The sequence below is a fragment of the Lingula anatina genome, chromosome 9, assembly GCF_051362555.1.
Source record: "Lingula anatina isolate TDL-2025a chromosome 9, LinAna3.0, whole genome shotgun sequence".
Taxonomy (NCBI): Eukaryota; Metazoa; Brachiopoda; class Lingulata; order Lingulida; family Lingulidae; genus Lingula; species Lingula anatina.
This window is the reverse complement of record NC_141775.1, coordinates 4029077-4056076: the sequence shown is the minus strand read 5'-3', so window position 1 is coordinate 4056076 and position 27000 is coordinate 4029077. Positions and strand designations below refer to the sequence as shown.

Here is a 27000-nt window from a genome sequence, read left to right as displayed (position 1 = left end):
AATTGTGACGCATCTTTTATAATTAGTTGGGACGATCCGTGTATATTTAGGCCAGACTGGAAATTATTTGTTTAACGTCACAACTCACTAACAGAGGCCAGGCGGTGGTGACGTCATTTTTCTTAGTTATCCTGTGCAAAAATGAACACTGAATACAAATGTGCATAAAATTAGTGAAAAAAGTATCTGTATGGTCATGGTAAACGTTACGATAATACCATCGCGCCAAGGAATATCGTCTGAAAAAGGGATACAACCGGTAACAAAAATTATGTCATCGGGACAAGGTCCCTAGGATCCCCACTGTTGATCGAGTTGAGACATTTCTCTCTCATTTCTACAATCCAGTGGTAGTTTATGTCTCGATAACGATTCACTTGCAATTAAATTAACCGTCATATATTGGACTTAACCATCATTGTGTACAGTTACAGCGCTGTGTTGTGTTTTCATGAGACATACATTGCTATGACCGCCGGCGGAATCGATTAGATTTCAATACTCAGTCATTTTTACTAAGAATTAACCAGTAGACAAGTAGTTACACATATAATTCAGCTGTTTGTTCGAGAAAAGAAAATAATTGCATTCGACTAACTGAGAATCTACCTTCATGATGGATCTTAATGAAGCTTGTTTAGTCCATTCTGTGTATGTGTGTGTGGTCGTGTGTTATGTATGTCTGTTTCAATTACTATAATGGGGTCTGTATGTATAGCATACTGCACAGTTCTCGTGTTAATCACTGTGCTATAACATATATATGCTATAGCCCTTTTGCTACTGTATAGTTTTTATATTTTGTGAATAAAAAATTAAATACACAGTGAGGTTCAAATGTTTATAGACCTTAAGTCAATTATGCGTTGTCAAACCCAAAACATATCTGATATGGCCTAAGACTTTGGAAAGGCGACAGGTGTTTCAGCACACGAGGAGGCGTGAGGGGCACGGAGGACCACAGCGAGGCTGGGGTGATACTTTTAACCTAGTTTCGTGATGTTCTGCGATACCCTGGATTGCGCAGTGGACTGGTCGTCCCCAGTGTAAAAGGGATGGAAGTCCGCAAGGAACCGAAGTCCGCTTCCCATTACTTTGTATAGGCGACATTCGACCCATATACTAACCCCAATACCCCAACTAACCCTAATCTGTACTAATCACATGGGAGCCCGGACTTCATTCCTAGGACTTCCATTCCTGTTACACCGGTTTACCATAGAACCAAGGAATACGACCAGTCTGAAATAGGCCTACTGACCATGTCCAAAAAAGCTGACCGCAGCAGGGAATTATGCGATATAATGCCCTGACAACAGCAAGCACATGAACTTTGCAGGGGCGGACCCAGAGACATTTTCTAGCAGTCTTCCAAACTCTGTTTGTTGATCCATCCATTTTTGACCGTCTTCCGACAGAAAAAATTAGATACCCGTCAATATAAACTTGATTATCTGACCGTCTACAGGAAAACCAAGAAGACAGCCTCAATCTGCCCCTGTTTTGGGCTCTTTCCCTGGCTCCACTGAAACTGTCAGTCTACGTAAATTGATCCAAATTCTTTTTTTGTCAGGGTAACATTGATGGGTTACGGAACTTACTAAAACACCTGAGCTTTTAAAAATAACTTGTTTCAGTAGAGAAAATTCCCCAAATTAACTTTTACTTCTCCGATTCCCTAAAAAATACATTTACCCTTAGTTGTAGTAACATGGATATAAATCCTCACAGCGCATACGACACGTGAAAAGCCTTGCAAGGCTAAATAACCCGATACTACGCCCGTTAGACGTAATATGTGACCACTCCGTGCTTGTAGGGTGTCACTGAGGGTCTAGTCACGAGATGAACTATAAAGAGATGAACCATAACACTTAATCTAAATATTCTAGATAACCATAGTTTACATAGTCTTTTAAAACATGTTATACCCAAAGGCTTAGATCATGGGGGTTGACTCCCCCCTTCCTTACGGCCACTTTTTAGAAAAACCATCACCCTGCCATCAATGGCGATCACCACGTACTGCGTTACTACCTATCTCTCATGGAAACGCCTTTATACTGTATAAAGAAAATGAAAACACAGGCACTTTTAAAAAATGATCTGTATATTATTGAAAATGTTTTATCATGACTGAAAGAAATTTTACATTTAAGAAAACATGAATGAAATGCCAATAATTAGAGAAATTTTGGCCGCCTTGTTAGAAACTGGTTAAGCTGTAGTTTTGAATCCAATCGACTATGCTACATGCAGGTTGTATAAAAATATACATATTTCTGTTAGTGACGTATTCTTTTCTACACTGTAACTTCAGTTTTTCCACAATAATAAACCTCCGTGGTATTGTGCCCGGACAGGTTTTCTGAAATGTCTGTCCAAACTTGAACAAGCAGGTGCTAGTTGATGCCTGGGATGAAACTGCCATTCAGTGAAAAAGTCTGAAAATATAGCATGGGGTCTAGGGGGCAGAGTCCCATTCCTGTTTGGCTGTAATCTTCCAGATAGTTATGAACGAGTAAAAAGGTACAAGTGAGCAGGGCTCCGTAACTCGAAAACATCGCGTATTGTAAATAGCGATATCACATAGAGGCTACAATGTATTATATGGGGCGAGTATGGGTGAGTTATGGCATCAAGACACTTGCGCTCGGTCGCAGTGCGCCATGCTTTCGAGTTACAGGGTCCAGGTTTTTAGCGTCTGTCTGCATTCAGTCACCACATGGTTTGTCGCAGCCACATCACGCATCAAAAATGTTCAATAAATTCCTCCATCATGCATCAAGCCTTGAGTTTCACTACTCTAATAATGCTTGCCCTGATGCCGGATATCTCCCCTCCGTAACGCTTCATTTCTGTGCGTGCTTCTCGAATCTGAAAAGAAAGGCATATTTACTGCCTATTCCCCAAAACTTAATAAATAATAAAATTATGATATTTCCACACTTAGTATACCATGTATAGTGTATAACATGCCCAGACTATTGTTATCTCTGAAAAAATGATTCAGAATGCAACACGTATGAAAATTTAATGCATACAATACAATATAACTGAGCTGAATTCCTATCAAAGCTCGGTATTAAAATTTATAATTTGTATAACAATGACACAATCTACTATCTTGAAGATGTCCGGATGCAGATGTTATCTTTTTCATACAAAATCCTACAGAGCTCAGAAATAAGATTCAATTCAAACTGTGCCTTTGTTCAAGACAGAAGGCCCACTTTTCATACGAACGAGACAAAGATATCATCACAGCTCTCGGATTACATTTCTAAAATAGCACATTACTTTAGGTCACAGACATGAAAATGCTTCATCTTCTTGGCACTTCAATTATGCACCTTGATCATAATTATATAATTTTAGATTCATATCTACATTGAATTACAAGCAATGTGTCTTACAATAAGAGTATAACTTTACACAAATAATGACTTCAACAAAGAAATCTGACACAAATAGATATAAATCAGCCAAAAGCTGTTGAAATCTCTCATCTTATATTCAACAGAAATATAACAGCCAGGCAAAAGCGATTAACAATTTTTTCTCATAAAACTGGGATGTTCCCCATGCTCACCTGTCCCTTGCGTCTTATCTTGGCCTTTCTGTACTTTTTACGATGCTTCACACGAGGATTTTTTAATTCTTTCTTGCGATGTGGTGTAAGACCTTTGTTCTTCTCAATCTAGAACATAGAGAAAGAACATTTTCAACATACAAGTCTATGGGTCAACTGCCCTAAAATATTTTTTTCCAAAATGTTTGAATTTGAAAAAAAAAAAAAAAAAAAAATCAAAATTAAGGAGATAAAATGAAAATATACTTATAAATACTTTTAAAAATCTCACTAACCTGATAATTTATCCCTCTTTTTCCACCATCTTCTTCATCTTCAATTTCTCCACCTTCATCTGCTAAATCTTCAGCACCAGTTTCTTTTTCCCTGAAATAAATAAATGCAAATATATATATATATATATATATATATATATATATATATATATATATATATATATATATATATAATATCAGAATGGATTGTAGAGCGTCCTCCATGTTATTTAGTAAATCGTCAAATATTTATTCATTTTTCTAATCTTTGAGTAGCCCATTTTGAACACATTAATTCATTTTTCTTTCTCCATCAACATTACGATTTACAAACGATACAGACAAAGCTTCAGACATTAACATTTATAACATATATTTACCCCTCGTCAAGATGGCCTTCTTGGTCACTTTCTTCCTCTTCCTGACCATCAGCAACTTGTCGTCTGCCTTCCTTCATCATCTGATAGAATTCCAGAGCCTCTTTCTCATCCTTAGTCTCAAATCTCTCTTCTCCTTTCTTTTTCTTAAAATAAATACATGAATAAAATAGAGGAAATATCAGGACTGAACTTCACAAAACACATTTAACAATATAATTCTTTTTATATGAAAACGACATCTTCCAACAAAGTCAAATAAACAAACCTAATATTCATGATATAAATCAAACATATGAAATGTGTCCCATGTTCTTAAGATCTTCTTTAACTAAGTAACAATGCTAAAAAAATTTTCCATCAATTCATCACCGACTTTGGCTGACCAATTCAAAGTACATATTTTCAAGATCCATAGCTTACTTTAGATTTATTATCATTGCTGTCACTTTCCTCTTCTTCTTCATCCTCATCATCCATAAGTTGTGACAGCTTCTTTTTCTCTACACCTGTCTTCTTTGTTTTGGGAAGTTTTCTCTTCCTGGAGGCATATCAAATTGTATATTTGGTAAAATAATCTGTTGTGTATTTTAACAAAATAATCCACAGGAATGACACAGTGCTGAGGATTTAGCAAATAAAAATGGGGCATTAAGGAAAAAAACTGAATAATTTACATGGATGAGGTACATGGTGATAGTAATTTAGGAAATCTGGATCAGGAAACTGAGTGGGGAAACAAAAATATAAGAAAAGTGGATAAATTAATTGGTCACTAAAACCAATTTTGATTTCATTTTGTGAATCAAATTGTTATCAATTATTTAGGAGTAGCAAAGGGTTTTATTTTTCTTGTGTCATTTTTCTATCAAATTCAAAATCATGTGTTAATGATCTAAGTCTTCACATAAATTCAAGTAAGGAGGTGTATCATTACTAAATTGTAAAATTTTCAGGAGTATTATTTTGAAGTATGAAGAGCTCAGAAATACCACTACGTGCTAATCAGGACCTCTACAGGGGAGAGGTCTCATACGAACGAGACTAATATATCATCATGGCTCTCAACTTCCAGCTCCTTGATCTCCAATGACTCGTCACATTTTTACGATTCACAAAAGCAATGATGAAAAACCCATTTCATCACATCCCCATATAGGTTGCTGGGGTAGTGCTAAGGTTGCTGGGGAAGTGCTAGCAATTTTTTCTGCTTAGCCAACCACTACTCTTTCATCAATTTTTTCACAAAATGGTTTAAATTTGACTGAAACAAGTCAAATCAACCTTATTTTGTTTAGCCAATTAAAGTCAGTTTTAGAATTTGTTTAAATAGGCAAGTGCTAGCGCTTCCCCAGGGTTGAATAAATTTCAATATTCTGTCTAAATCTTACAAATTTCAAATAAAACTTTTTGCTTTCACCTGTCGAACATTACTCTCTTCCTGACTTCTGCCTGCTGAGGTCTGATCACTTCTCCTTTCTTCACCCTCTCCAAGATGTCATCTACCTGAGGCTGCAGCTGCTCGTCCACAGGAAGCAAATCTTTTATGAGCTGCAAAATAAGTTACGATAATAATTGAACTAATTTCTTCATATAGTTCTGAACTGGTTGTGGTCAAAGTAGATATTAATTGAAGTCAGAGGAGGTAACTGCATTTATTTAACAGTTTCTTTATTTAAACAACTACTAAAATCAATAGTTATTTGCACTTCTATTTTTTGTCTCACAAGAAATATTTCTCTGTCTGGGATTTCCGTTTAGTACCCCAACCCATTTACAAGTAGGGGGTTCCCTTAATCAAAGCACATTTTAGTAAACTATTTGCAGTTAGAAATTTTCTCATTTTATTCCATTTAAAGCAGAGGTTGCTCACATTTCTATACTGTACCAGTCTCCCTATGACAGGATGGTTTTGTACTGGGGTTCTTCTTGCTTTCAATATGAGGTAGAACTGGACATTCAGACAGTAGCTGAAATAAATACAGGAAGCTTAAATTAATCTTTAGAGGTGTTTAAACTACCTTGCGCCAGGCGCATGTGCAATGCAACAATTGCTTTTGCATGGGTTATCTTTCACTGAATGATTATATTACGTGCAGTGTTTGTCTGGCCACATTTAAGTCAAATCAACCTTAGGCTACTCACCTTAGATACAGTCTCATCTTGGTCTCAATGTAATCTGCAGCACCACCTGGCGGAATGCTCCCATCTCTCACCAGCTTAAACATGGGTTCTATTCTCTCTTTAACCTCTGTCAATTTCAGTTTGAAGTCATCAATCAGTTCAATAAGTTCTGGTGACTCTTTTTTGAGCAATTCCATTTTTTTCTTCTTTGAGAGCGAGGACAAATCTGTGTGAATTTTCTCTTGCTCTGTGTCTTCTACTTGTTTTGATTTCTTTGTGTCCTAATCATAAAATATAATGCAAGAATTTAAAAATTATTGTAATTCAGTAAATGTTCTTAATAATTATATTGCCTTCTCTATGTTTTGTTCAAAACGCCTTTGCAAAATGGTATCATTAAGTGATTAAAGTTATAAGTAAGATAAGTGTGTGCACTTAACATGTTTTACCCTCTTTAAATAAAGTTTATTATTATTATTATTAAAGTCTTGATTCATTCCAAAGTCTGAAATATCTGGCAATCAGCTTTGTCCTTCAGAGATCCCCTTTCCTAGAACACTCTCATTTCAAAAACAAACTGAGATGAAAACTATAATGAACAAACCTGGAAAAGTTCAAAACCAAAGTCCTCCTCACTGAGTTGTTCTGCCATTTTTTTCTGTAACGCAAGTGCCTCCTTCTCTTCCAGTTCAGCATCTCCTTCCTCAGAGCCACTAAGGTCTATAGAAAATAAAATTGATTAAAAAAAAAATAAATAATAATAATAACATATCTGAAGATGAATTAAAAAATATATAAATCAAACATAAATTTTAATTGACATATTCAATGAGTTAGATTCCTGTTACTACAGCACAGCACACCACTTTGTCCGAAGCCCATCATCATAACATCTTGTCCGAAGCCCATCATCATAACATCTTTGTTTCTTGTACTCATGTTTTCTCTCATGCTTGCTTTACATTTTTTTTTTGTCTATCACAGTATTACTGTTTGAGGTGCCATTTCAATTTTTTCCTACAACTACACTATTTCCTATGCAAAATTAATCCAAAATAGCACATTCAATGCTATAAGTTGATTCATTTTGAAAGGACAGTACTTAAAGGATATCTGAAAAAACTGCTTAAAAAAATTTACCCTAAAGATTTATGAATATAAATTAAAAATTGCCACCTACCAATATCAACATCTTCAACATCAGCTCCATAAAACTTGGATTTCTTCCTTCCCCATGCTTTTTCATCTAAATCTGAAAATTTTATGATAAACAGAAAATAAGCCCATACCAAATGGCACATCATTATAACAAAATATACTTAAACTTTCTTGGCAATTTCGCAGATTTATCACACATGAAAATAGTGTGAAAATAAACATGACTTTTGTTTCAACTAAATTTTCACCAAAGAACTGAGTTGTACAAAGCAAGAAAATAAATTACAGTTTTGGCAAAATAATAAATAAACTAGAAAAGCACTCTGAGAGTGCAGACCTGTGCCAAGGCAGCGATTTTTTATTATTATTGATTGATTATTGATCCGGATCACCACCAAAAACTAATCATCTCTTCCTTGGCCCACTTCTGACAGTTCCTGAAAATTTCATCAAAATCGGTCCATAATTTTTTGAGTTACGTTGATGACAAAACAAACAGACAGACAAACAGGGGTGAAAACATAACCTCCTTGGCAGAGGTAATAAACAAACAAAAAATTAAATAACTTGCGTGAAACTACCAATATTTCATTCAGTACAAAGCAATCCTACCATCCTCTCCATCCTTAGCAGAATCATCGCTGTGGTCTGCTCCTTCAGCCTCTTCATATCCTTCTTCTTCTTGATCTTCATCTTCCTCATCATAGTCTGATTCAACTGGAAGAACCTCCTACAACATGGAAATAAGTTCTTCATTAAGTCTATGAAGATCAGTAGACATCCTGCTGTAAACATATACACAGTTTACATGAAATCTATTTCTGGTTTTGGTACATTTCAAGTAAACCAAGAGGGACTTTTTGGTCATCGAAAGAAGAATACAACCATTTTGTCTGCCTGCATGTTCAGACTGCAAAATCATTAATTTTGCAATGACATATATTTTAACTCCAGAAATGGATTAAAAGCAAATATCCATTTAAATATTATCATTTTTGACATTTCAGACTTACTTGCCATGTCATTTACAATGACAGTAAAAATTCTTAAGATGCTATCCAATATAACTCTACAAAAGACATTTTACATGACTACCTATAACATTTACTGACCTTATTACCTGAATTCAATAGTAAGTTAAAAGGCTCAAATGGAAATAAATGCTTTAGTGAACCCCAACTTATGATTATAAACTGTGTAAACTGTATATAATTATAACGTAAGTCTTCACCTCTTCATCAGAACTGAAACCAGCAGGTTCCATCATATGACTGCCCAATGGAATCTGAAAATTTGAAACAAACCAAAATGAAAGAAAAATTTTGCATGTAACAAAAAATTAAATAAGAACTTATTATGATTACTGTAAGTTGTAGTTGTTAATATTACTCATGATCTATTACTCATGATTTAAAAATTTTAATTTCAATAACAGAAAACTTGCAATTTTTTTCATTCAATTCACTGATTTACTAATTTTCCCGATTTCCAATATCCTGATCTGATCAGGTACCACATTTCAACCTAATTAATACTATCTTTTATACTTAGCACACTGTCTGATATTATGAGAGCTCAGAAATACCACTACAATACTAATCACCGCACTGCTTCCAGTGTCATACGAACGAGACAAGTAGTTCATCATTGCTCTCTGTATATGATGCCACTTAGAAGCCACTTTATCAGTCTGCTATGCTAACACTAACCCCTCAAACAAATGCTGAAGCTGGACCAATAAAATTTTGTAAATTTTTTCAGTTACTGGTAAAGATTTTGTTTTTATTAATGGTCAAAATCTGTACTTGAGACAGTTCTCAACACAATTTTTTAGAAAGTGGCCATATTTTTGTTATAGTCAAAATATATAAAGATAAGTATGTTGGCATTTTCATCTTTTCCACATCATTTTTTTCTTTTCATTTTGTTATTTTTGACAATCATTCATTTACATTCTAATGATATGTATATCTTAAGAACCACAGGATCTCAATTTCAATTAATAACCCCACTCCAACCCCCCCCCCTCCCCCCTTCAGACACACACACAGAAAAAAAAACTCCACCTTATCTCTACTAGCATGGAAGTCATCAATTTCATCATTGAAGAAGTCTTGCGACTTGGGATCGGGCAAGTCAGTGTCGGAGTCCTCTGTAGGCAAACTCCTTTTCTTTGCCGCAGGCACTGCTTTCTTCACTCTGAAATGTTAACATAAATGATTGCTAACTTTCTACTTGCCATGTTATTGTTGGTTAGTATTTAAGATGCATATAAATAACTAATTCAAATGACATTGTACATAAAGTCCATGCTAGGTAGATCACAATCCGCTAGGGGCGCTACAGTCGTAACTGTCCACGGGCAGTGAAGTGTTAAACTGAAGTCGGCCTGCTGACAGTTCGCCTATGGAACCCCTTTTTTAAATCTCTCTTTTAGCGCTGCGTAAAAAAACTAATACAAGCCATTAACTAAATAAGTTGTAAATCAAAGAGTAAAATCCGGTCACATGATTTTCCCATGTTGCAGTCTTTGACAAGTTTCGGTTCTGCTTGTTTTAAGTTTTGCCTCTACAAAATGCTAAAAAATTTCAGGTAAGTGCTGGTATCATCTTTTTGAAATTTATATCCAGCAAAGTTTATGAAATTTGCTATATTATGTAGAAAAATCATGAAATTTGAAGGTTGCGAAGTATAGTTAATTTAATCCGCAATATTACATGATGTGAAAATTACCACAGGGAAATAGCTCTGCCCTGATTAGTCACAGGCTATGTGAGCCAGACAATAGGCTGAGCACAAAAAGACACACAGGGTGCTCTGCTGCGCCTGAGTGATCACTGCTGGTCAGTGGGCACAGGTTTTGAGCTGAGAAGTGTGGACACTTTTGGTGGATTTTTGCAGTTAAAAAACTTCAATATCTTTGTTGCTTGTAGGAATATTTAAAAAATTCCAAATGATTTCATCCGGTTTTTGCATTACCTTTCAGATGATATAAGTATTTTAATTTTCTGATCAGTTTGAAAATTTTTCTGATATACCTATCCATGCGGACTTCATTTTGTATTTTCAAACGCCAATTACCGATAAAATTCTGAGCACAATTAAAATTATTTGGTGACCAACATTTTTCGGATTTAACTTAATGTATATTATTGTTACTATTACCTCTTAGCTTTCCCCATACTGTTAATTTTCGAGCGAACTTTTTCAGCGCACGTGTAATAACTGTGACCTAAATTTTATTATGGCGGAGCAGGTCTCGCGATATTTGCACGTGCACGAGATGTCCTTGTTGTAGCAACTTCGAACATGGCGGACAAGTAAAAGGATTGAAATTTTCGGAATAAGTTTTATTTCATTGCAAAGGTTAGTGCTTATTTATAGAATTAAGTTGATAATTCTTTTCTTGGGGGTTTAGCTGTTAAATGTTGGCCTGATGAATGTATTTCACTTCTTTAATCCCGTTTTTCAGCTATCAGAAGAAAGTAGACTGAAAAATTCCTCCCGAGTTGTGCAGTTTCGAACTTGTACATGTAGATCTATAACAAAAGTAAAGCAATGCCTAACATAAATGTTTGTTCTGCTACAGTATATTCAAAATACAGCAATCTAATTTTATATCATAACACTTAGGACTTCAGCAAAATGACAGACATTACAGAGACCATTACCCGCTTCAAAGCAGTCTGTGCTGAGTTGAACTGCAAACCATGTCCGTACATCAATAGAGTACTGGAAAAAGAAAAATTGGATGCTGAGGAGTAAGTCCCTTAATTTTCAAAAATAATATGTTTTGGATTTTTTATATGATGGAGTGACACAAATCTTAACAAATTTCTCATCACATTTTGCCACAACAGTGTTTTTTGATTTACGAAATTAAAAAGGTTATAATACAGGCACTGTACCAAATCGATGTGGATGAATTATGGCATTGGCGATAATTGAGATTTTGGGAGAAATTTGCTTTTTTGGTGTCACCTGTCTTACGTAAATATTTGCTGTCAAATTGGAGAGATGTAATTAGTCAAGTCATAATTCGTATTTTTGACTAATTATAAAATATGTTTTGTGCAAATTAATTTGGTGGAGGGGTTATTGTGAATGATAATTAATTCTATTTCATATATTTTCACTCTTATCTTTACTTGCTTACTTGCTCTTACCCAATATCTGGCAGTCTTAAAAAAAATTCAAATCCATGGATGATATGGCTACCCCAGAAATGAATTTTTTTTAAAAAATTTTAAACAGTAAAATAATGGATTATAAAAGCCAATCAGTCAGTTACTGTCAATTGCTAACATGTATTTTGTATTTGAATATTCCCTGAGCAACTAACAAATATAGTCCTGACCTTTGGACCAAAAATAGGAAGGACATATTACTAGTACATTCATTCGGACAAAATTTTTGTAAACTGAGAATAACTGCCAGGTTGCTTTTGTTACACGCAGACTCTCTGATGTTATGATGTGAAGACACCACTAGACATAATGTATATATTGATATTCATCATGCAAATATATCTTTAAAATCTTCAAGATTATATGCATTGCTTCAATGATATGCACTCTGAATTTTTGATGTGTTTGCACCATTAAATGAAATTGTAAATTCTCTTCAACCTTTACACAGACACAGGGACATGGAGGGGTGAGTAGGTGGTGTATTAATTATATTTAACTGCAATAGAAATGCACTTAAATGTGTTCAGCTGCCAGTGAAGTCAGTTCTTTGGTAAATCACTTTTGATTGTAACAGTTGACACAATTCCCTTTTCGATTATAATAATTCTGCCAAACTTAAAAAATTTTTATGGCTTGTTTTATAATTTCTTTATACTGTTGCCTTATTGTTATTATTGTTTCTTTCTGTTTCCTTTTTTTTTTAATTCAAAGCAACTTGTAATATCATTCTTGGCAATTAATAGATAATTTTTTTATGTCAAAAATAAGATATTTTGGAGGTCACATGATTGAAAGTGATTTACGTTAAAACTGACAAGCTTAGGCTTTGAGTTATCTTTTGATTTGTAGAATATTTATGTTGGCTCTATTTGCTTTATGTTCCATTTACTGTTTTCATTAGAAAGTTCCTATTTATTGGTTGAAAATAAAAAAAATTATTTTAATTTTCAATTTAATTTTACATTATTTTGATTTCAATTTTTTTACCCAAGAAATATTTCAGAGCAATACAACCTGTACTAATTTACATAACATGTGCCCTACATATTAATTGCAAAGTTATCTTTATTATTTATTACTAAATGTTTGTTTGTTTGTTTTCAGGAATTCTTTAGAACAGTTCAAATTATTTAACAAAATTTCTTAAACGTGCATTATGTCGTAATTCTTTGACTTAATTATATATTATAGCTTTTTAAAGTTGGCTTATTTTGAATATTGAATTTATTATTTTCAGTTGGTTTGTTTGGTTTGTTTACATTAATATTTGTATGTACGCAGCACCTTTATTTAAGAATAGCATGGGCTTGCTAAGAGTATTTATTTTTTTATTCATTTATTTATTTAATTATTTATTTATTTATCTATTTATTTAATAGCAATTCAGTGTTGTAGCTTATAAAGCTCAAAGCACTGCACCTATTTATTTATCATCCAGTCAGTATTTTAGGCAGTGTTTACCACAAAGGCTTAAAAAGGTTCAAAGCACTACTTAAATCTGGATGCAGCAGATGCTTTTAGTATGGAGTACCTTTTATACAGTGCTCCCAGTTCCACCACTGTGCACATATTTTGTATTTAATTTAGCTTATCAGTTCAGGATTCACTTGGAGCACATTGGTTTTCATCAAATTAGAAGGAATTTGAAAAATTTGAAAAGTAGATAGAAAAAAAAAACATGAAAAAGTAAATTTTTGATGTAAACAAAAATTAAAAGATAAAAGTTATTGCATACTTAGTATTAAATTATACCTGCTTAGTATTTTATGACTCTGACTTCCATAATAGAAAGGAAAACTGTCATATGATAAAGAGAAATGAATTTTAAAAGTAATTTTATCCAACCATTCATTTGTTTCATCATTCATTCATTCATTTGTTCACTCGTGTGTTTGTTCGTGTATTCCTTTCCTTTCAACCGTTCATCCATTTGTTCATTTGCTCATTCTTTCCTTCACTCATGTCCAGGGATTACAAGGACAGCATGCACATGAGCCTGGCTGGAAACAACCACCTGATGACCAACACCAGGATCAATGACCAGGACGTCCAGGTGCTGTACAAGACCCTCTATAACAACATGTACGTCACCTCCATAGACCTCAGGTACAACCACATCACAGACGAGGGGGCAAAGGCCATTGGGAAATTATTAGAGGTATAAAGTTGTGTTTATTATTTAAGTGAAAATAATTAGCTAAAACTTGAAAATCAAACGTTGTGATGTATTGGTTAATAGACTTAAAATAGCTTACTCATATTAATAGAATAAAAATTTTGAGAACAGCCCTCTTTGCATTTTTCACTTTGGATTAAGTTTTGTTTTATTTATTTATTTATTTATTTATTTATTTTCAGGAAACTCCTCTCCTTCGTGAACTAAATCTGATGTGTAATGAGATAGGTGAGGCGGGGGCAGAGGCCATAGCCAGAGCACTGCAGGTAGGTAAACACTTGTCTGATATTAGTTAATTTTTACTTGTCAGGTATTACTTATGTTTATAATCAAATTATGAGTAATAACAAATTCAAACCAATTTTCACTTCGGACATTTCTCATGAATTCCCCAAAAAAATTTTTTTTAAAGAATTTATGGTTTGTAATTAATCTGAAAATGATGTTAAAGATATTTTAAAAGTAGTAAATTTGGCCAAAGTCATTTATTCTCATTTTTGTTCTCTAAGATTTGAATTTTTGTAAAAAGCATAAAAGTATAGAGTTGGATATAAGATGATATATTAATCAAACATGAGTTGTGTGAAATGTCAGAAAAGGAACTGTTCTGGCCAATTTTCTAAATGTCATAAAATCATGCAATTAACATAAAAAGAAAAAAGTTCAGACTTCAAAGGTCAGAGGATAAAGTGCAACATTCAGGATTCAAAGTACAATACCAGTTCGTCAAAACCGTATAGGTATACAGCTGACTTTTATTCTTCCAGATCAACGAAAGCCTGGTGTTCCTCAGAATGAATGGTAACAAGATAGGTAACAAGGGCGGCATGTATTTTGCACAAATGTTACAAGTCAATATGAACCTGGAGCAGCTGGATGTTGGAGACTGTGATTTGGTAAATCCAAAATGATGTGTGTGTGTGTGTGTGGGGGGGGGGGGGGGGGGGGTACACTGTTGCAGAGAGAGAGAGAGAGAGATTGTGTGTGTGTGTGTGTGTGTGTGTGTGTGTGTGTGTGTGTATTCATCCATTTTTGTAGATGTTATAGATTGTGAGTAGATAAGTGCAAAAATATGTGTATGTGGTGCATTCGTGCATGCATGTGTGCGTTTACATGTCTGTTAAGACAAAAAATTGAAAGTTATTGTAAAAAGAGAAAAATACAGTAAAACTTCAACCTTACTTTCTCCTTTAAATTGTGGTAGCTGAAATGTTTTGAAATTACAATGTGTACTTCAATACATATTTACAATTACTGTTACTCTAGAAAGAACTGTAAGTTGTACTGATATGTGCCTTAGAAGTTCTTTTTTTTACATATTTAGGAGCAGGAAAGTGTAATAGCCTTAGGCACAGTTCTCACTCAGAACCAAACTCTGCGAGCCCTCAATGTGAACAGGCCTATCCTTTTTTCTCACCAAGAAGAATGCACAGTTCATATGGCCAAAACACTGAAGGTAAGAAATTATTAATTTTTATATACCCTTCCCTTACTCAAAATAATAATAATTATTATTATTATAATAATAAATGTTGTTTTTAGATCTCTTGTAGCAATGGCTCATAATTTTTGTAATTGAAATAAAAAATGTTTGCAGTTGAACAGAGCTTTGAAAAAGATCCATATGCCTGTGTATGATAATACATTAATAATTATTTATAAAATATATGATTATTGTCTTTTAGGTGAACAGAACTCTCAGAGAGATCCATATGCAGAAGTATGACATGAGAGACTTTGGTGCCACAAGACTGGCAGAGAACCTCATGGGCAACTATACTCTACGATATCTGGACTTGAGTTGGTAATTAGTAAATTAATTTTAAAACTTAATTTGAAATCCAAAAGACAGCACTGTAGTGTTACAAATATTTCACTCTCATATTAAATGGGACTCTAAAATTCATGTACCAATACAAAATTGAAAAAAAAACTGAGTATTAATGATGATCGTATTGCATTTCTCCTCTCATGTTTTGTCAAAAATTGTTACCATTTGTTGAAAGATAAAATTTTAACTTTTTAATTTTGTCTGAAAAACTTTACCAACTAGATCTAGTATATAGGGTTAAGTTTTGGAACAGTTACATGCAGCTCTTTAGGTTATCTCTGTATATGTATATGCACAAGTCGATTGAAAATAAAAATGATTTTTTTCTTAGTAATCGTATTACAAGAGATGGAACCTTTGAGCTGGCTAAGTTCCTAAAGATGAACACACCTCTAGAGATCCTGGACCTTGGCTACAACAGGCTAGAAGATGATGGGGCAATTCACTTGGCAGATGCACTAACCACCTTCAACACAAATTTACAAACGTAAGTCCTTGGTCATTGCTTTATTTGTAGCTGTTTTTCTGTAATTTCTTTTATACTAGTGTATATATATATATATATATATATATATATATATATATATATATATATATATATATATATATATATATATATATATATAGCATTAAAATACATATGCACATGTTCAAGTATTAATTATTAGACTTATTGAACCTTTCAGACTGGTGATCTGCTATAATAACATCAGCAGTAAAGGGTTATGTGCCATAGCAGACTGTATGAAGTTTAACATGGGGCTCCAGGCTGTTTATATCTGGGGAAATAACTTGGAGGAACCTGCAGCCATTGTGAGCATTTACAAAATATATTTTTGATCATCTTTATTTAAAATAAAACTGTAAAAATAGAAATAATGTTAAAAAGGTGGAATGTAGCCTTTGCATTGTATGCTGACCATATAATGAAGACAAGTCCTCTGCTGGTAGTAATAACAAGAACAATAATGATAAATGATATTGAAAGTAAATATGACAATTCTAAGTTTTTTATAGCTAATCATGTCAATGATTTTTAAAAAATCACTTAAAATAATTTCGTCATCAAACTTACATTTACATTCTCTTCCAGGCTTTTTCTGGTTTGCTTCAAACAGAACGTCTCCTCCCGAAGAACACGGACGTGCGACCATACGTCGTAGACGGCATCACAATACTTTCTCAACTGAACCATCACATTAGGCGGCATTATTACTGGAAACCTAGCTATGGGGATGATGTCCCTCCACCCAAAACATAAACACTGCTGTGTACAAGGGTGATACTGTGACTTGGTTTTTTTTTTTTTTTTTTAACTATTAATATGGAGAAATAAAAATATTTTGTCTACTACACTAACTTTATTGAAAAGGTTTGACTGCAGAACTAGGACTATAAAACCTAAACAATTGTCATGGTCTCACTTCCATGTAGTAGACTAAAAATTGATGGTTACTTTTTAGTTTTTGACAAGAAAAAAACAGATTAACTACGAAAATGCAAGAGCTTGTTTAAAAAGCCCCACCATATAAACCGCCCTTTAGCACCTGGTCCAGCAAGATGATCACATTCTTTTAAGGACCATGCTAAACTCAACAGGAAATTGACTTAATGACATCACATAGGATTCAGAAGTATGAGGTTGATGTCTTAACTGTGGTGACAGGATGAAGTCTGTCTAATCACATGAACCATTAAGAGTCAATAAGACACTGATAGGGATAACAGGTCCATTGCTAAATTAAGCAGTGATTGAATATATTCAATTGACATGCTTACACAAATGAGTTCATGAACAATATATCATTCATTTTCAATGTACAGCTGTACATAAGTCATCCATTGGAATTTATTTTGTTAATCTCATTGCCCTGATAATGATGAAGATGTCTTTGTTTCATTATTTGTTGTAAATAAATTTCTTTTTTTTTTTAAATGTTGTTTTTATTGTAATTTGATATTAAATTTTATTCATCTCTTTGTGAGAGATACTACTAATACACATAAACTCCAAAATATGGCATTTGAATTAATTCATATTTTTTTAATTAAAATTTGCGTCCAAACTTAACAATTTCTTATACAAAATGTACATCAATACAAATCCATTTATAGCAGCAGTGAAATGTTATATTTTTATACAGCATATAAAACCTACTACATTATAAAATAAACTAAAATGCATCCAACCCATTACTTGGAACACATTCCTACAACTTGTTTTAATGCTGTTTTTAAAACATCACTACAAATACATTTATCTTATAAGGATAATCTCTGCATTGCATTTGTCTACAATTAATATAGTTTCAAACAGAAATTCTAAATAGATAAATTTGACAAAAGTGGTTGGGTAATTATCATTTTCAACTGACAATCATATTCTCAATATTTCCCTTTACCCTGTCTAGCCATATTTAAGACTAGTTTAATCTTATTTCAATAATCATACGTACGCTTCTAGCACTTGCCATCTTTATAAGTGTGAAACATTTACTTATTTCAAATATAATAACTGATCATTGAATTCATACAAAACTAGATTTTCACAACTGTAAAGAAGACCACTGAAATTAGGTTACAAAACCTACAGCTAGCTTGTTTATTTTGATTTTATAAATCAATGACTGTTAATATTTCAGTTGTCACATTTATGTTCTAGTAAAAATTACATATCAAAGTACATAATTACAAAAATTACTTTATCATTACTGACATGTCAATCATACTTAACATAATTCAAATATTGCACTGAAATTTAAACATTTCTCTTGGTTTCCCCCAGGCACATCTCTTTCTACTACAGCCTTACAGCAGATAATTTATTATTTTTATGGCATAAATGATTTGTTTGTTGACCAAAAAGAACTCTTTCCCGACATAAAGCTATATAAAGCCACATTTTTAAACATTGTTATTATTCTTTTACAACTACTTTCTCATCATAGAGGGTTCATAATAACAACCGGAAAAAAATTATAAGACATGCTTATGACCTTGACTGTTCTCACTAATTTGTAAAAAGTTCCAAACTAATCCACTTCTTCATTTTTTCCATTCATTTCTTCTTCATCTGCCCTTGTTTCTATGGGAGTCATACTTTCACCTTGACCTTTGACCTCTTGTCCATCTTCACATTGAACACAAAAATTGGTTTCTGCTGCATCCCCAGTTTCCCCTTCGGCTTCCTAAAATACAATTAATATCTGTACTTTATTTTCTTATCAAAGTTCTTCAGTTTCATTTTTTTTAGTCTTATAACTTGCCATGCAATCAAAAATCTGTGTAACTTAGACAAATTTTAATGTGATTAAATCAACTAATAGCACATAAATAAACAGTTTTATTCTTGGTGAAACAGACTGACTTTACTAACTTTCCATAGACGTCCATCTGTTGTCAGTTATCTACAAATCAGCCATCTATTTTACTGAGCAGGCTATATCTTTTAATCAGCAGACTAAGATAATGCCAGTTTAGCGGTCACTGGCCTGCTGATGTACAACCCTGTGACTCTGTTTACACAACAATGACAAGGGGACTGTACTAAGACAGTCAGTGTACAAAACAAAAGATCTTACTGCAGAAACTGTCTTTGTTGCAGCAGTTCCATTTTCACTATTGGCAAAAGTTGTTGCCATCTCGGCAGCTGTGGTTGTCAAGGTTGGTGATGATGATGATTCCAGTTGCCATGGCGGCAGAGTGATTGGCGTCTGAACTGGGGCTGCAGGGAACTGGTTCCTATTTAAAAAAAAAAACAAACAAACAAGGGATTAAATTTTTTCCTATCTATCCCTCTGTGGTAGAATAATATTAAATTTTCAAATAAACCATTTTGAATATTCTTTTCTTCTGATCTTGGGGTTCATAGGTATGCCTGTTGTCTTGTCCAGGCTGTTTTTTTTTTTTAACAAAAGCATTATAATCTTCAGTCATTATTTATGACAGCCACTGCCATAAACCAAATTTGACAACAAATTTTGACTCAGAGATTCTCTATTTGAGAAAGAACTATATTCACAAGAAGCCCATGACCAGAAGCTGGCTTGAATATTATGATCCAAAATTTCAGTCAACTCAACCCAAGATAAATCACTAATAGTCCACATAAAAAGAAATGAGTTTTAATAGACTTATATCATTATCAATTAAAAAGTGGACTAAATTTTTGAATTTGAAAGTTAATACAAACTTTGTTTTAAAAATAAACCTGTAGCTATCCCTACTCTAACTTTAATGTTTATTTTGATAAGATCAGAGCTCTTTAAATTCAGCACTACTTACCTTTTGAGCAAAAGACCTTTGAGTGAAATAATTTCCTGTTTGATTTCATTCAGAGATTGGGTATCTTGTTGCCTCACCAAGGCATCTCCTGTCTGAAAGAGTAACCAGTTCAGAAATTGTTAAAAAAAACTTATCCCCCCCTTTTTTTTGGATATCCTGTATCTACCAGTAGGAGTTCAGTTTTAAAGCTGATTTCAACAAAAGAGAATACAACAAAACTGGTTATAGATTTATCTTAGTAGTAATAATTAACTGAGGACTAAAATATTTTATCAAAAAATACAAATTGTAACAAGGATACACACGTGAACCAGTGATCACACGGCATTCCTCCTAACACTACCAGAACAGTTCTACAACATAAAAATATCTTAAAATGAAATAAAAATAAAAAAATACCTGTCTGTTTGTGGCAGCATGAGAAATGTCCTGGATTTTCTCTTGCTGTAGACTTAACAACTCCTGAATGGCTGCCATACTCGTCTCCAGGCGTTCATATTTTTTGGCCTTGGGTTCATCACCCCGTATCCATGGTAATATAGCTTCCTGATAGAAACAAAAATATTAATCCAATCAGGCTCTTACTCAAACTAAAACTGCATTTTAGTCCTAAGCATCATTCTCAGGGGCGGATCCAGAGATATTTTTGACAGTCCTCCAAATTATCTTTGTTGATCCATCCTCCATTTTTGACCGTCTTCCAACAGGAAAAATAGATACCTGTCAATGTAAACCTGAAAATCTGACCGTTTTCAGGAAGACCCAGAAGATGGCCTCAATCTGCCCCTGATTCTAAGTGCAAGTCAAGCAACAATAAGAAGCTCGGTTTCTTTTTAATGGTGTTAGCAAGGAAAGTGCATGGTGACACCAACAATGACAGTAACAGCGGGGACAGACACAGGTGATGGCTACAAGTCTTCACAGTGTCTGTCCATAAAAAAATTGTTGCAATAATAACTGAGAAATGTCTGATTTCCTTCCCATTTATTATTTGTAACCAATAAATGATCTTTCAGTAATGACTTAAAAGAACAATGCTTATCACTTTTTTTTCTTTTTTAATTGTTTTTACCTTGAATAATCTATACACCCAATATGCACCTCCTCCTGCTATTAATGTCACAATGGCAATATCTTTAACTCTGGTCCACCATGTTGGTAATGGAGCTACAAAACCAAATGTGTTAAGTTCTTGCTAATTTCAAAATATCATTTTAAAAAATCAACTTTTAATTCATGAATCAAAGTTCATTCCCTTAAATACACAATGATATGGGCCATTCTTTTTATAATATTTTTAGCTAAACAGTCAAATAATGTGAACCAGATCAATGGAAAATTGGTGAAAAGCTTTCTAATAACAATAATTATTTCTTCAGTTAAGTCAGAAAATGTTACGATTTTAACAGACTTTAAGGTATAATTCATTAGAGTTACTGCATTATGATGATTTAGGAAAACATCAATCAATAAATTATTGCTCATTAGTAATGGTAATCAATTACTGACAAATATCCAGTAATTAATTTAAAAACTTGTGTATAGTTATCCTGCAATTTTCAAACATCTGAGTTACTCCAATATTCATTTTTAAATTTTTTCTTTTCATCTTAAAATCTTTTTACACAAAAACAAGTTAATTTTCAAAACTTCTGAAACAATATTGAAGTACAATTATTATCAAAACAATCCTATGTGGAAATTTATTTGTATTGTTCAAATTTACAGAGTAATTACCGTAGGTATTATTTAAACTGGACATCTAATAATCTTCATAAATTCAAGGAGCAAAATGCTGTATTACCTATTACTTGAACCTGCTGTGAATGCTGGGGTATATCTTGTAAAGGGGTGCCTGAAGTCTTTATGGCAAGCTCTATTTCCTCACTGGTGAGACCTTCAAATAATGAAAGCAAAACACATCAATAACACATAGGAAGATAATATAAATGTGGCAAGTCACCAAGTTCTGCTTCTGTTAAAAAAAAGGTTATTTTTTCAGTTTTTTCAGTTGATATGCCTACATGTACTCTCACATACTAAAAAAATATGGGGAAAATAAAAATATTTCTTAAAAGAACCTCCCTCTTGTACCAATAAAATGTATTAGTTATTCATTACCTTTCTTTTCCAGGAATGCCTTCTTTCTAGATAAAGGTGTGTCTTGGACTTTGGGGTTTTGTAAGAATTTTACTGCTGTGCCAACCTGAAATCGAAGAAAAAAAATCAAGTAAAATTATTCTGATCAATCATTTAACCAAAATATGACAAAATTGCTTTGTCATGTGGTTTAAGAAAATGATAATTTTTACCACTAGTTTATTTATATGAAGACAATAGGCTTGTTGAACAAAAAGTCAGGAAATGGCTTAATTAAAAAAATACAGACATAAATATTTTATACCAATTTAAGACCACAACAGTTCATCCAAGGATAAAGGTAACGAAAGTTCTCCATTTTCACCATATCATCATCCTCTGATTTAAATCATAAAGTGAAGTGGGGAGAGCAAAATTATAGGAGGGAGGCAGAGACAGACAGCCCCCCCCCCCCACACACACACACACATACGAAAGAGAGACATATAGTATATTCACCTACCAAAGACTGTCTGACCTCAGGAGGAAGGACAGGTACTGACTCTGTCTCTGATATCTGTAATAATAACAATGATGCTGATAACGACTACATGTACCTTTGTATATGTTAATAACCAGTATAAGTAATCCCTGTATATAGGTCAGAAAACCAGTGAACAAAACCAATTACCCAATCAGACAAAACATTCACTACATATGCGTACAGTGTATCACCCCATTTCCATAGATTTTTAGATCGATCTATCCCTGTGGGGAGTCTCACTAGATTACTTGCAGCTTGGCCGGCTTAAGCGTCTGTCCCGCCTACTAAAAGCTGTAAGGGGGTAATTAACTATGGTGCCCGCTCGGCTGACTGCAATTTAGCGTGAACCCCCAGGGAGTTAGGTCGATCTAAATCTTAATCTTTAGATCGATCTAAATCTCTGGGAAAGCACCCTATGTCTGTTTTAAAGGACCCAGTACAGTACAGGCAGTTTATCATTAGGTTTTTATTTCAATAAAATTGGCTATGCCCCGCTGCCTGTACAGACTCCAGGGCCGTAGACTCCGGGGGGCAGGGGGGGCAGCTGCCCCCCCTGGAAGTTGGGGTGCAAAAAAAATAATCGCAAAGGTATAAAAATAATTGCAAAGTTGGTATCAATTCTGTGAGAAAAGGCACTGATCATGGCCACTAGACAATCATTCAACAATCTGTTTACAAAGGTGTACTGTTTTTAGCCAACTCAGTTCATGCCAAAAAGCTCACCTCCCTGAGGGAGCTATCCCCAAGGCCAATTGGCGTGTTGTGTTGAAAAAATGACTGTACTTATGGCAAAATGAACCCACAATTTCTGACTTCTGGTTGACCAATAAATAACAGTTAAAATGCACCAGAATGCAGTATTATACATACAGTTTTTAAAAATTTTCCACACCGTGGGAGGGGGACACCCCCTCCCACACCCTCCCCCTCGGGGGATTCGCCCCCTCGTGTCCGCTTACTGCCCCCCCTGGCATTTTGCTCAGGCTACGGCCCTGGACTCTACAACAATTACATTTATATAGCTATGTTCCTTTTGATACGGCACACGCAGTACTTAGTTGGACCTTGTCTCTGTCTTCGGCTTTACATGTTACCTGTGGTTATTAGTGCCCAGGTCAGGGCCATGACAGGCTAGCATGTAGGGACAAGTACAAAAGGAACAAAACGAAACCAGTAGAAATGCTCACCAATTTATCATTGATAAATTTAATTGATAACCTTATAAATTTTCTTTATTCCCCTTGCCGATTAATAAAACAAACACCAAGGAAGACTACAGATTATACTAAATTTATTGAAATGGCATGAAACTAACCTTTTCCCCCTCTTCAGCCATGTTTGACCTATTTCACCTAAGAGAGAAGTCATGGCCTCGGCTTAGCTCCAAAATCGGCAATTATTACTATTGCAATAACGAGGCTTTACGGTAGAAAGAAGGCTAAGGGAACCGCTATCCAATCAAAGTTTTCGTAACAGATCTTCCTAGGCAAAAATGTAAACATCAAGACTAGTTGGCTCCGTTGGCCCAAAAATTACTTCAAAAATAGTTCAAAACTGAAACAATGAAAACACAAAGACCCTGTAAGATTTGGAATGCGACTCGCTCATTGAATTTGAAGAAAGGTGTTGCAGCATCAAATCTAGATGAGCTGATCGAAAAGGGTACACGGATGCATTTTTGTTTAACGTTAAACTTTAAAGGATACTCAATCTACAAATAGTTGTATTTCGAAAGTTTCGTTTCGTTTCCACTGTTGTTGATAATTGCTAGTATATTCTACTGAGTGGTAGACATCAGTATGTTGTTCAATGTTCTTTGCGAAGTTGTCTAAGTGTATTTAAATGAAATTTGTTAGGATAAGCGCTCAAAAATTATATTTTCTAAAAAAAAAAAAAACATGGTTACCATGAATTGTAAATATGGACTCTGATAAAATAAAATATTTTAAGAGTTCTGTTTCAAATATGTTAATTTGAAGCAGGTATGGTGGACAGTAGCAACTGAACAAATTAATGAAATTTAATGTTGCAGACTGCATATTAATAGGTGGCTCTTTTTTGTTCGAACACTGCTGCAGGAAAGGAAAAATTAGGAATTCCAGATGACAGCAAAGTGAAAGTAGTCTTAGAAGAAGATGGAACAGAAGTTGAAGATAACGATTACTTTCTTTGTTTGAAAGATAATACAACATTTTTACTATTGAAACCTGGAGAAAAATGGACAAAAGTTAGAGGTATGAGTAATAATTGTTCTTAGCTACATGGTTATATGTAAATATAATTTTAAAGTTTGCATTTTCACTATCTCTCTCTCTTCCACTCTCTCTCTTTCTGTCTTGTGCATACCCCAGTAGTCAGAGAATGAGACTTAATGTTCAAATCACCCCCTGTTCATAGTTTGTGCTTGTGTGTTTTAGAGAGAGAGAGAGAGAGAGAGAGAGGAACTGGTACAAGCAGGGTGAGACTTAAAGCAATAATAACTCTTCGTTTCGGCCAAAAAATGAATTTTCCTGGAGTAAACAACAATTTTCCCATACTTACCAATGGTTAATGAATCCATTTTTACATTCAAAGTTAGTCCCTGGTTTTTTTCTAAAAAGTTTGGTTTTTTGTTAAAATCTCTTAAGAGATTTTAACAGAGTATAGACATCAATGGAGGTCACGTGGTCTAAAGACAAGTTCAAATATCAGAATAAAAGCTATAACTGCTGTTTTTGTGGTAAAACAGAATATATTATATTTCTATGAGTTATTCACAAGGTTTTTATTGTGAAATATAGGTCTCATACAAAGAGTTATTATGCCTTTAACCTTTCATAAAGCTGTACAATAAAATAAACTGAACAGTTATTTTTTTTTTTTTCAGATCCATCACCAGATGAAACAGATTTTGGAAGAGAAATTTACAAAGTGGATACAGACTCTGCAACAAGTTCTGGCATAACTATTACTATACAGAGGTTGAAAGATAGGCTACAAGAGGACCCTGAAGCATTCTTCTTGTTATCCAATGAGGAACTGCAGGTATTACTGTTTCTGTGGTTCCAAAATTTTTTTAATTAGGCATGAATTTCTAATAAAATTAGGAGGAAAAAGGGCAAACTTTGGTGGTGTTTTTGCTACAGAATGCAATGAGATTTTAATACAAGCATTGTAGCATCTGGATAACATCAAAACACAGGTAGTGTGACATTACAATATAGATACCTTTAAACCATTAGATGGGAAAATTACCAGAAAGTATGGAATTTGTGGACTTGGAGCATGGTGCATAAAAGACTACTAGTAGTAAACATACAGACCAAAATTCCAGTCTGCTTAATCCAAGATAAATCAGTAGTAGTCCAACTAATTAAAACATTACACCTGTTTTATAGCAAAAAAAAAAAAGACATGGTTAATATTTCAGATCAGAATTTACTTCATTTAATAGGATAATCATGAATTTATATGGAAATTTCCCTACTTCTTCACAGGACATAGTCGACCTGGACCCACACGAGCTAGCTCGTATTCTTCAGGATAGCACGAGCAATGTGGAAACGCTTCAAGAAACATGTCAGAGATATTTGGATGACCGGATAAAAACTTCGGAGGCCATGGAACTATTAAAGCTATACCAGCGTGCAAGTGAATCCAGTGGGGACAACGATGTTGCCCGGCCAGCTAATTATGATGGAAATCCAAAGAGGAAAAGAAAAAGATGATAATTTCTCCCTCCAATTATTCAGTAACTTGGTGTAGATATATATTAATCAAAGAGCATTGGAAGATTCCATTTAGACATGAACAGTAACAATCTGTAAGAGCATCAATAAATGACTTATTGGCAGTTTGTTTTTGGAGGTCTTCACACAAAGCAATGGGCATGAAATTAGTGTGTGGCTAGGCTGAAATTATTAGTCCACGTCCAGCAGAAATAATTAAAGAACAAAAAACAACTTAAAGGCATATTTAATGTCATTGATATGGATCAGTGCATATTCATATTCAGAAATGCTTTTGAACTGGAAAAGCAGATGACAGCTTCAAGTCCAACCCTCCCTCCCCCCCCCCCAAAAAAAGAGAAAAATGTATTAATGTACAGTAGCTCTATATTCACTTGTAAACAAACACGAAACGTCTGTCTTTCACTCAGTGCTTTACCAATTTATTTGCAAATTGAAAATAAATAATATTTTTCCAATGCATTAGATGATCTCATTTATTTAAACAATAACCGCTGTATTTTTTGTCAAAATCTTATTATGGACGTGAGCTAGCAGTGAATTAGGCTTCATTCACATGCAATGTCTATTTTCTAAATTCTATTTTCTATTCGCAGTATGTCTTATGATCACGGTCTGTGCCCTGAATATCCCGCGGCGTAATTACTGGCAGCGCGAGCCAGT

The 27000-nt window shown here is 34.0% G+C and overlaps 4 protein-coding genes across 5 annotated transcripts; 2 read left to right on the top strand and 2 right to left on the bottom strand.

The window, feature by feature from the left end:
• Window positions 1–2092: 2092 nt before the first annotated feature.
• LOC106177968 (something about silencing protein 10) lies at window positions 2093–10795 on the bottom strand. The gene is made up of 14 exons (XM_013560930.2): window positions 10671–10795; window positions 9572–9704; window positions 8737–8790; window positions 8118–8235; window positions 7528–7599; window positions 6952–7067; window positions 6369–6628; window positions 6097–6193; window positions 5644–5774; window positions 4647–4764; window positions 4227–4369; window positions 3868–3958; window positions 3593–3700; window positions 2093–2877 (listed from the first exon to the last, which is right to left on the bottom strand). The coding sequence occupies exons 1-14, from the start codon at window positions 10685–10687 to the stop codon at window positions 2785–2787; spliced, it is 1551 nt and encodes a 516-aa protein (XP_013416384.2). The 5' UTR covers window positions 10688–10795; the 3' UTR covers window positions 2093–2784.
• On the top strand, window positions 10756–17164 carry LOC106178114 (leucine-rich repeat-containing protein 34). Of its 2 annotated transcripts, XM_013561167.2 has the most exons (11): window positions 10756–10871; window positions 11139–11266; window positions 12144–12161; window positions 13664–13853; window positions 14054–14137; window positions 14639–14767; window positions 15196–15327; window positions 15557–15675; window positions 16034–16189; window positions 16389–16515; window positions 16796–17164. In XM_013561167.2, the coding sequence occupies exons 2-11, from the start codon at window positions 11151–11153 to the stop codon at window positions 16961–16963; spliced, it is 1239 nt and encodes a 412-aa protein (XP_013416621.2). In that variant the 5' UTR covers window positions 10756–10871; window positions 11139–11150; the 3' UTR covers window positions 16964–17164. The 2 variants fall into 2 exon arrangements, with proteins under 2 accessions (XP_013416621.2, XP_013416637.1); XM_013561183.2 differs by lacking the exon at window positions 12144–12161 and having other exon boundaries at window positions 10757–10871.
• A 554-nt stretch (window positions 17165–17718) lies between these two features.
• Window positions 17719–24013, bottom strand: LOC106178138 (peroxisomal membrane protein PEX14). Its single transcript, XM_013561207.3, has 9 exons — window positions 23925–24013; window positions 22589–22642; window positions 22108–22192; window positions 21791–21883; window positions 21059–21153; window positions 20386–20532; window positions 19987–20078; window positions 19284–19443; window positions 17719–18890 (listed from the first exon to the last, which is right to left on the bottom strand). The coding sequence occupies exons 1-9, from the start codon at window positions 23943–23945 to the stop codon at window positions 18735–18737; spliced, it is 903 nt and encodes a 300-aa protein (XP_013416661.2). The 5' UTR covers window positions 23946–24013; the 3' UTR covers window positions 17719–18734.
• Window positions 24014–24073: 60 nt separating this feature from the next.
• LOC106178154 (DNA fragmentation factor subunit alpha) lies at window positions 24074–26658 on the top strand. Its single transcript, XM_013561223.2, has 4 exons — window positions 24074–24271; window positions 24688–24843; window positions 25476–25633; window positions 26086–26658. The coding sequence occupies exons 1-4, from the start codon at window positions 24172–24174 to the stop codon at window positions 26314–26316; spliced, it is 645 nt and encodes a 214-aa protein (XP_013416677.2). The 5' UTR covers window positions 24074–24171; the 3' UTR covers window positions 26317–26658.
• Window positions 26659–27000: the final 342 nt, after the last annotated feature.

What these genes read in the sequence shown, in the direction of transcription:
- LOC106177968 (XM_013560930.2), bottom strand. An exon ending in TTGGTTTTGAACTTTTCCAG is followed by an intron (nt 6,629 to 6,951) that starts GTTTGTTCATTA and finishes TTTTATGATTAG; the next exon opens with GACACAAAGAAATCAAAACA. An exon ending in AAAGAGGGATAAATTATCAG is followed by an intron (nt 3,701 to 3,867) that starts GTTAGTGAGATT and finishes TCTATGTTCTAG; the next exon opens with ATTGAGAAGAACAAAGGTCT.
- LOC106178114 (XM_013561167.2), top strand. Translation starts at nt 11,151, where the DNA reads ATGACAGACATTACAGAGACCATTACCCGCTTCAAAGCAGTCTGTGCT. An exon ending in ATATGGCCAAAACACTGAAG is followed by an intron (nt 15,328 to 15,556) that starts GTAAGAAATTAT and finishes ATTGTCTTTTAG; the next exon opens with GTGAACAGAACTCTCAGAGA. An exon ending in TGGAGGAACCTGCAGCCATT is followed by an intron (nt 16,516 to 16,795) that starts GTGAGCATTTAC and finishes ATTCTCTTCCAG; the next exon opens with GCTTTTTCTGGTTTGCTTCA.
- LOC106178138 (XM_013561207.3), bottom strand. Translation starts at nt 23,945, where the DNA reads ATGGCTGAAGAGGGGGAAAAG. An exon ending in CTGAGGTCAGACAGTCTTTG is followed by an intron (nt 22,193 to 22,588) that starts GTAGGTGAATAT and finishes CTTCGATTTCAG; the next exon opens with GTTGGCACAGCAGTAAAATT. An exon ending in GGCATTCCTGGAAAAGAAAG is followed by an intron (nt 21,884 to 22,107) that starts GTAATGAATAAC and finishes CATTATTTGAAG; the next exon opens with GTCTCACCAGTGAGGAAATA.
- LOC106178154 (XM_013561223.2), top strand. Translation starts at nt 24,172, where the DNA reads ATGAAAACACAAAGACCCTGTAAGATTTGGAATGCGACTCGCTCATTG. An exon ending in AGATGAGCTGATCGAAAAGG is followed by an intron (nt 24,272 to 24,687) that starts GTACACGGATGC and finishes ACACTGCTGCAG; the next exon opens with GAAAGGAAAAATTAGGAATT. An exon ending in TATCCAATGAGGAACTGCAG is followed by an intron (nt 25,634 to 26,085) that starts GTATTACTGTTT and finishes ACTTCTTCACAG; the next exon opens with GACATAGTCGACCTGGACCC.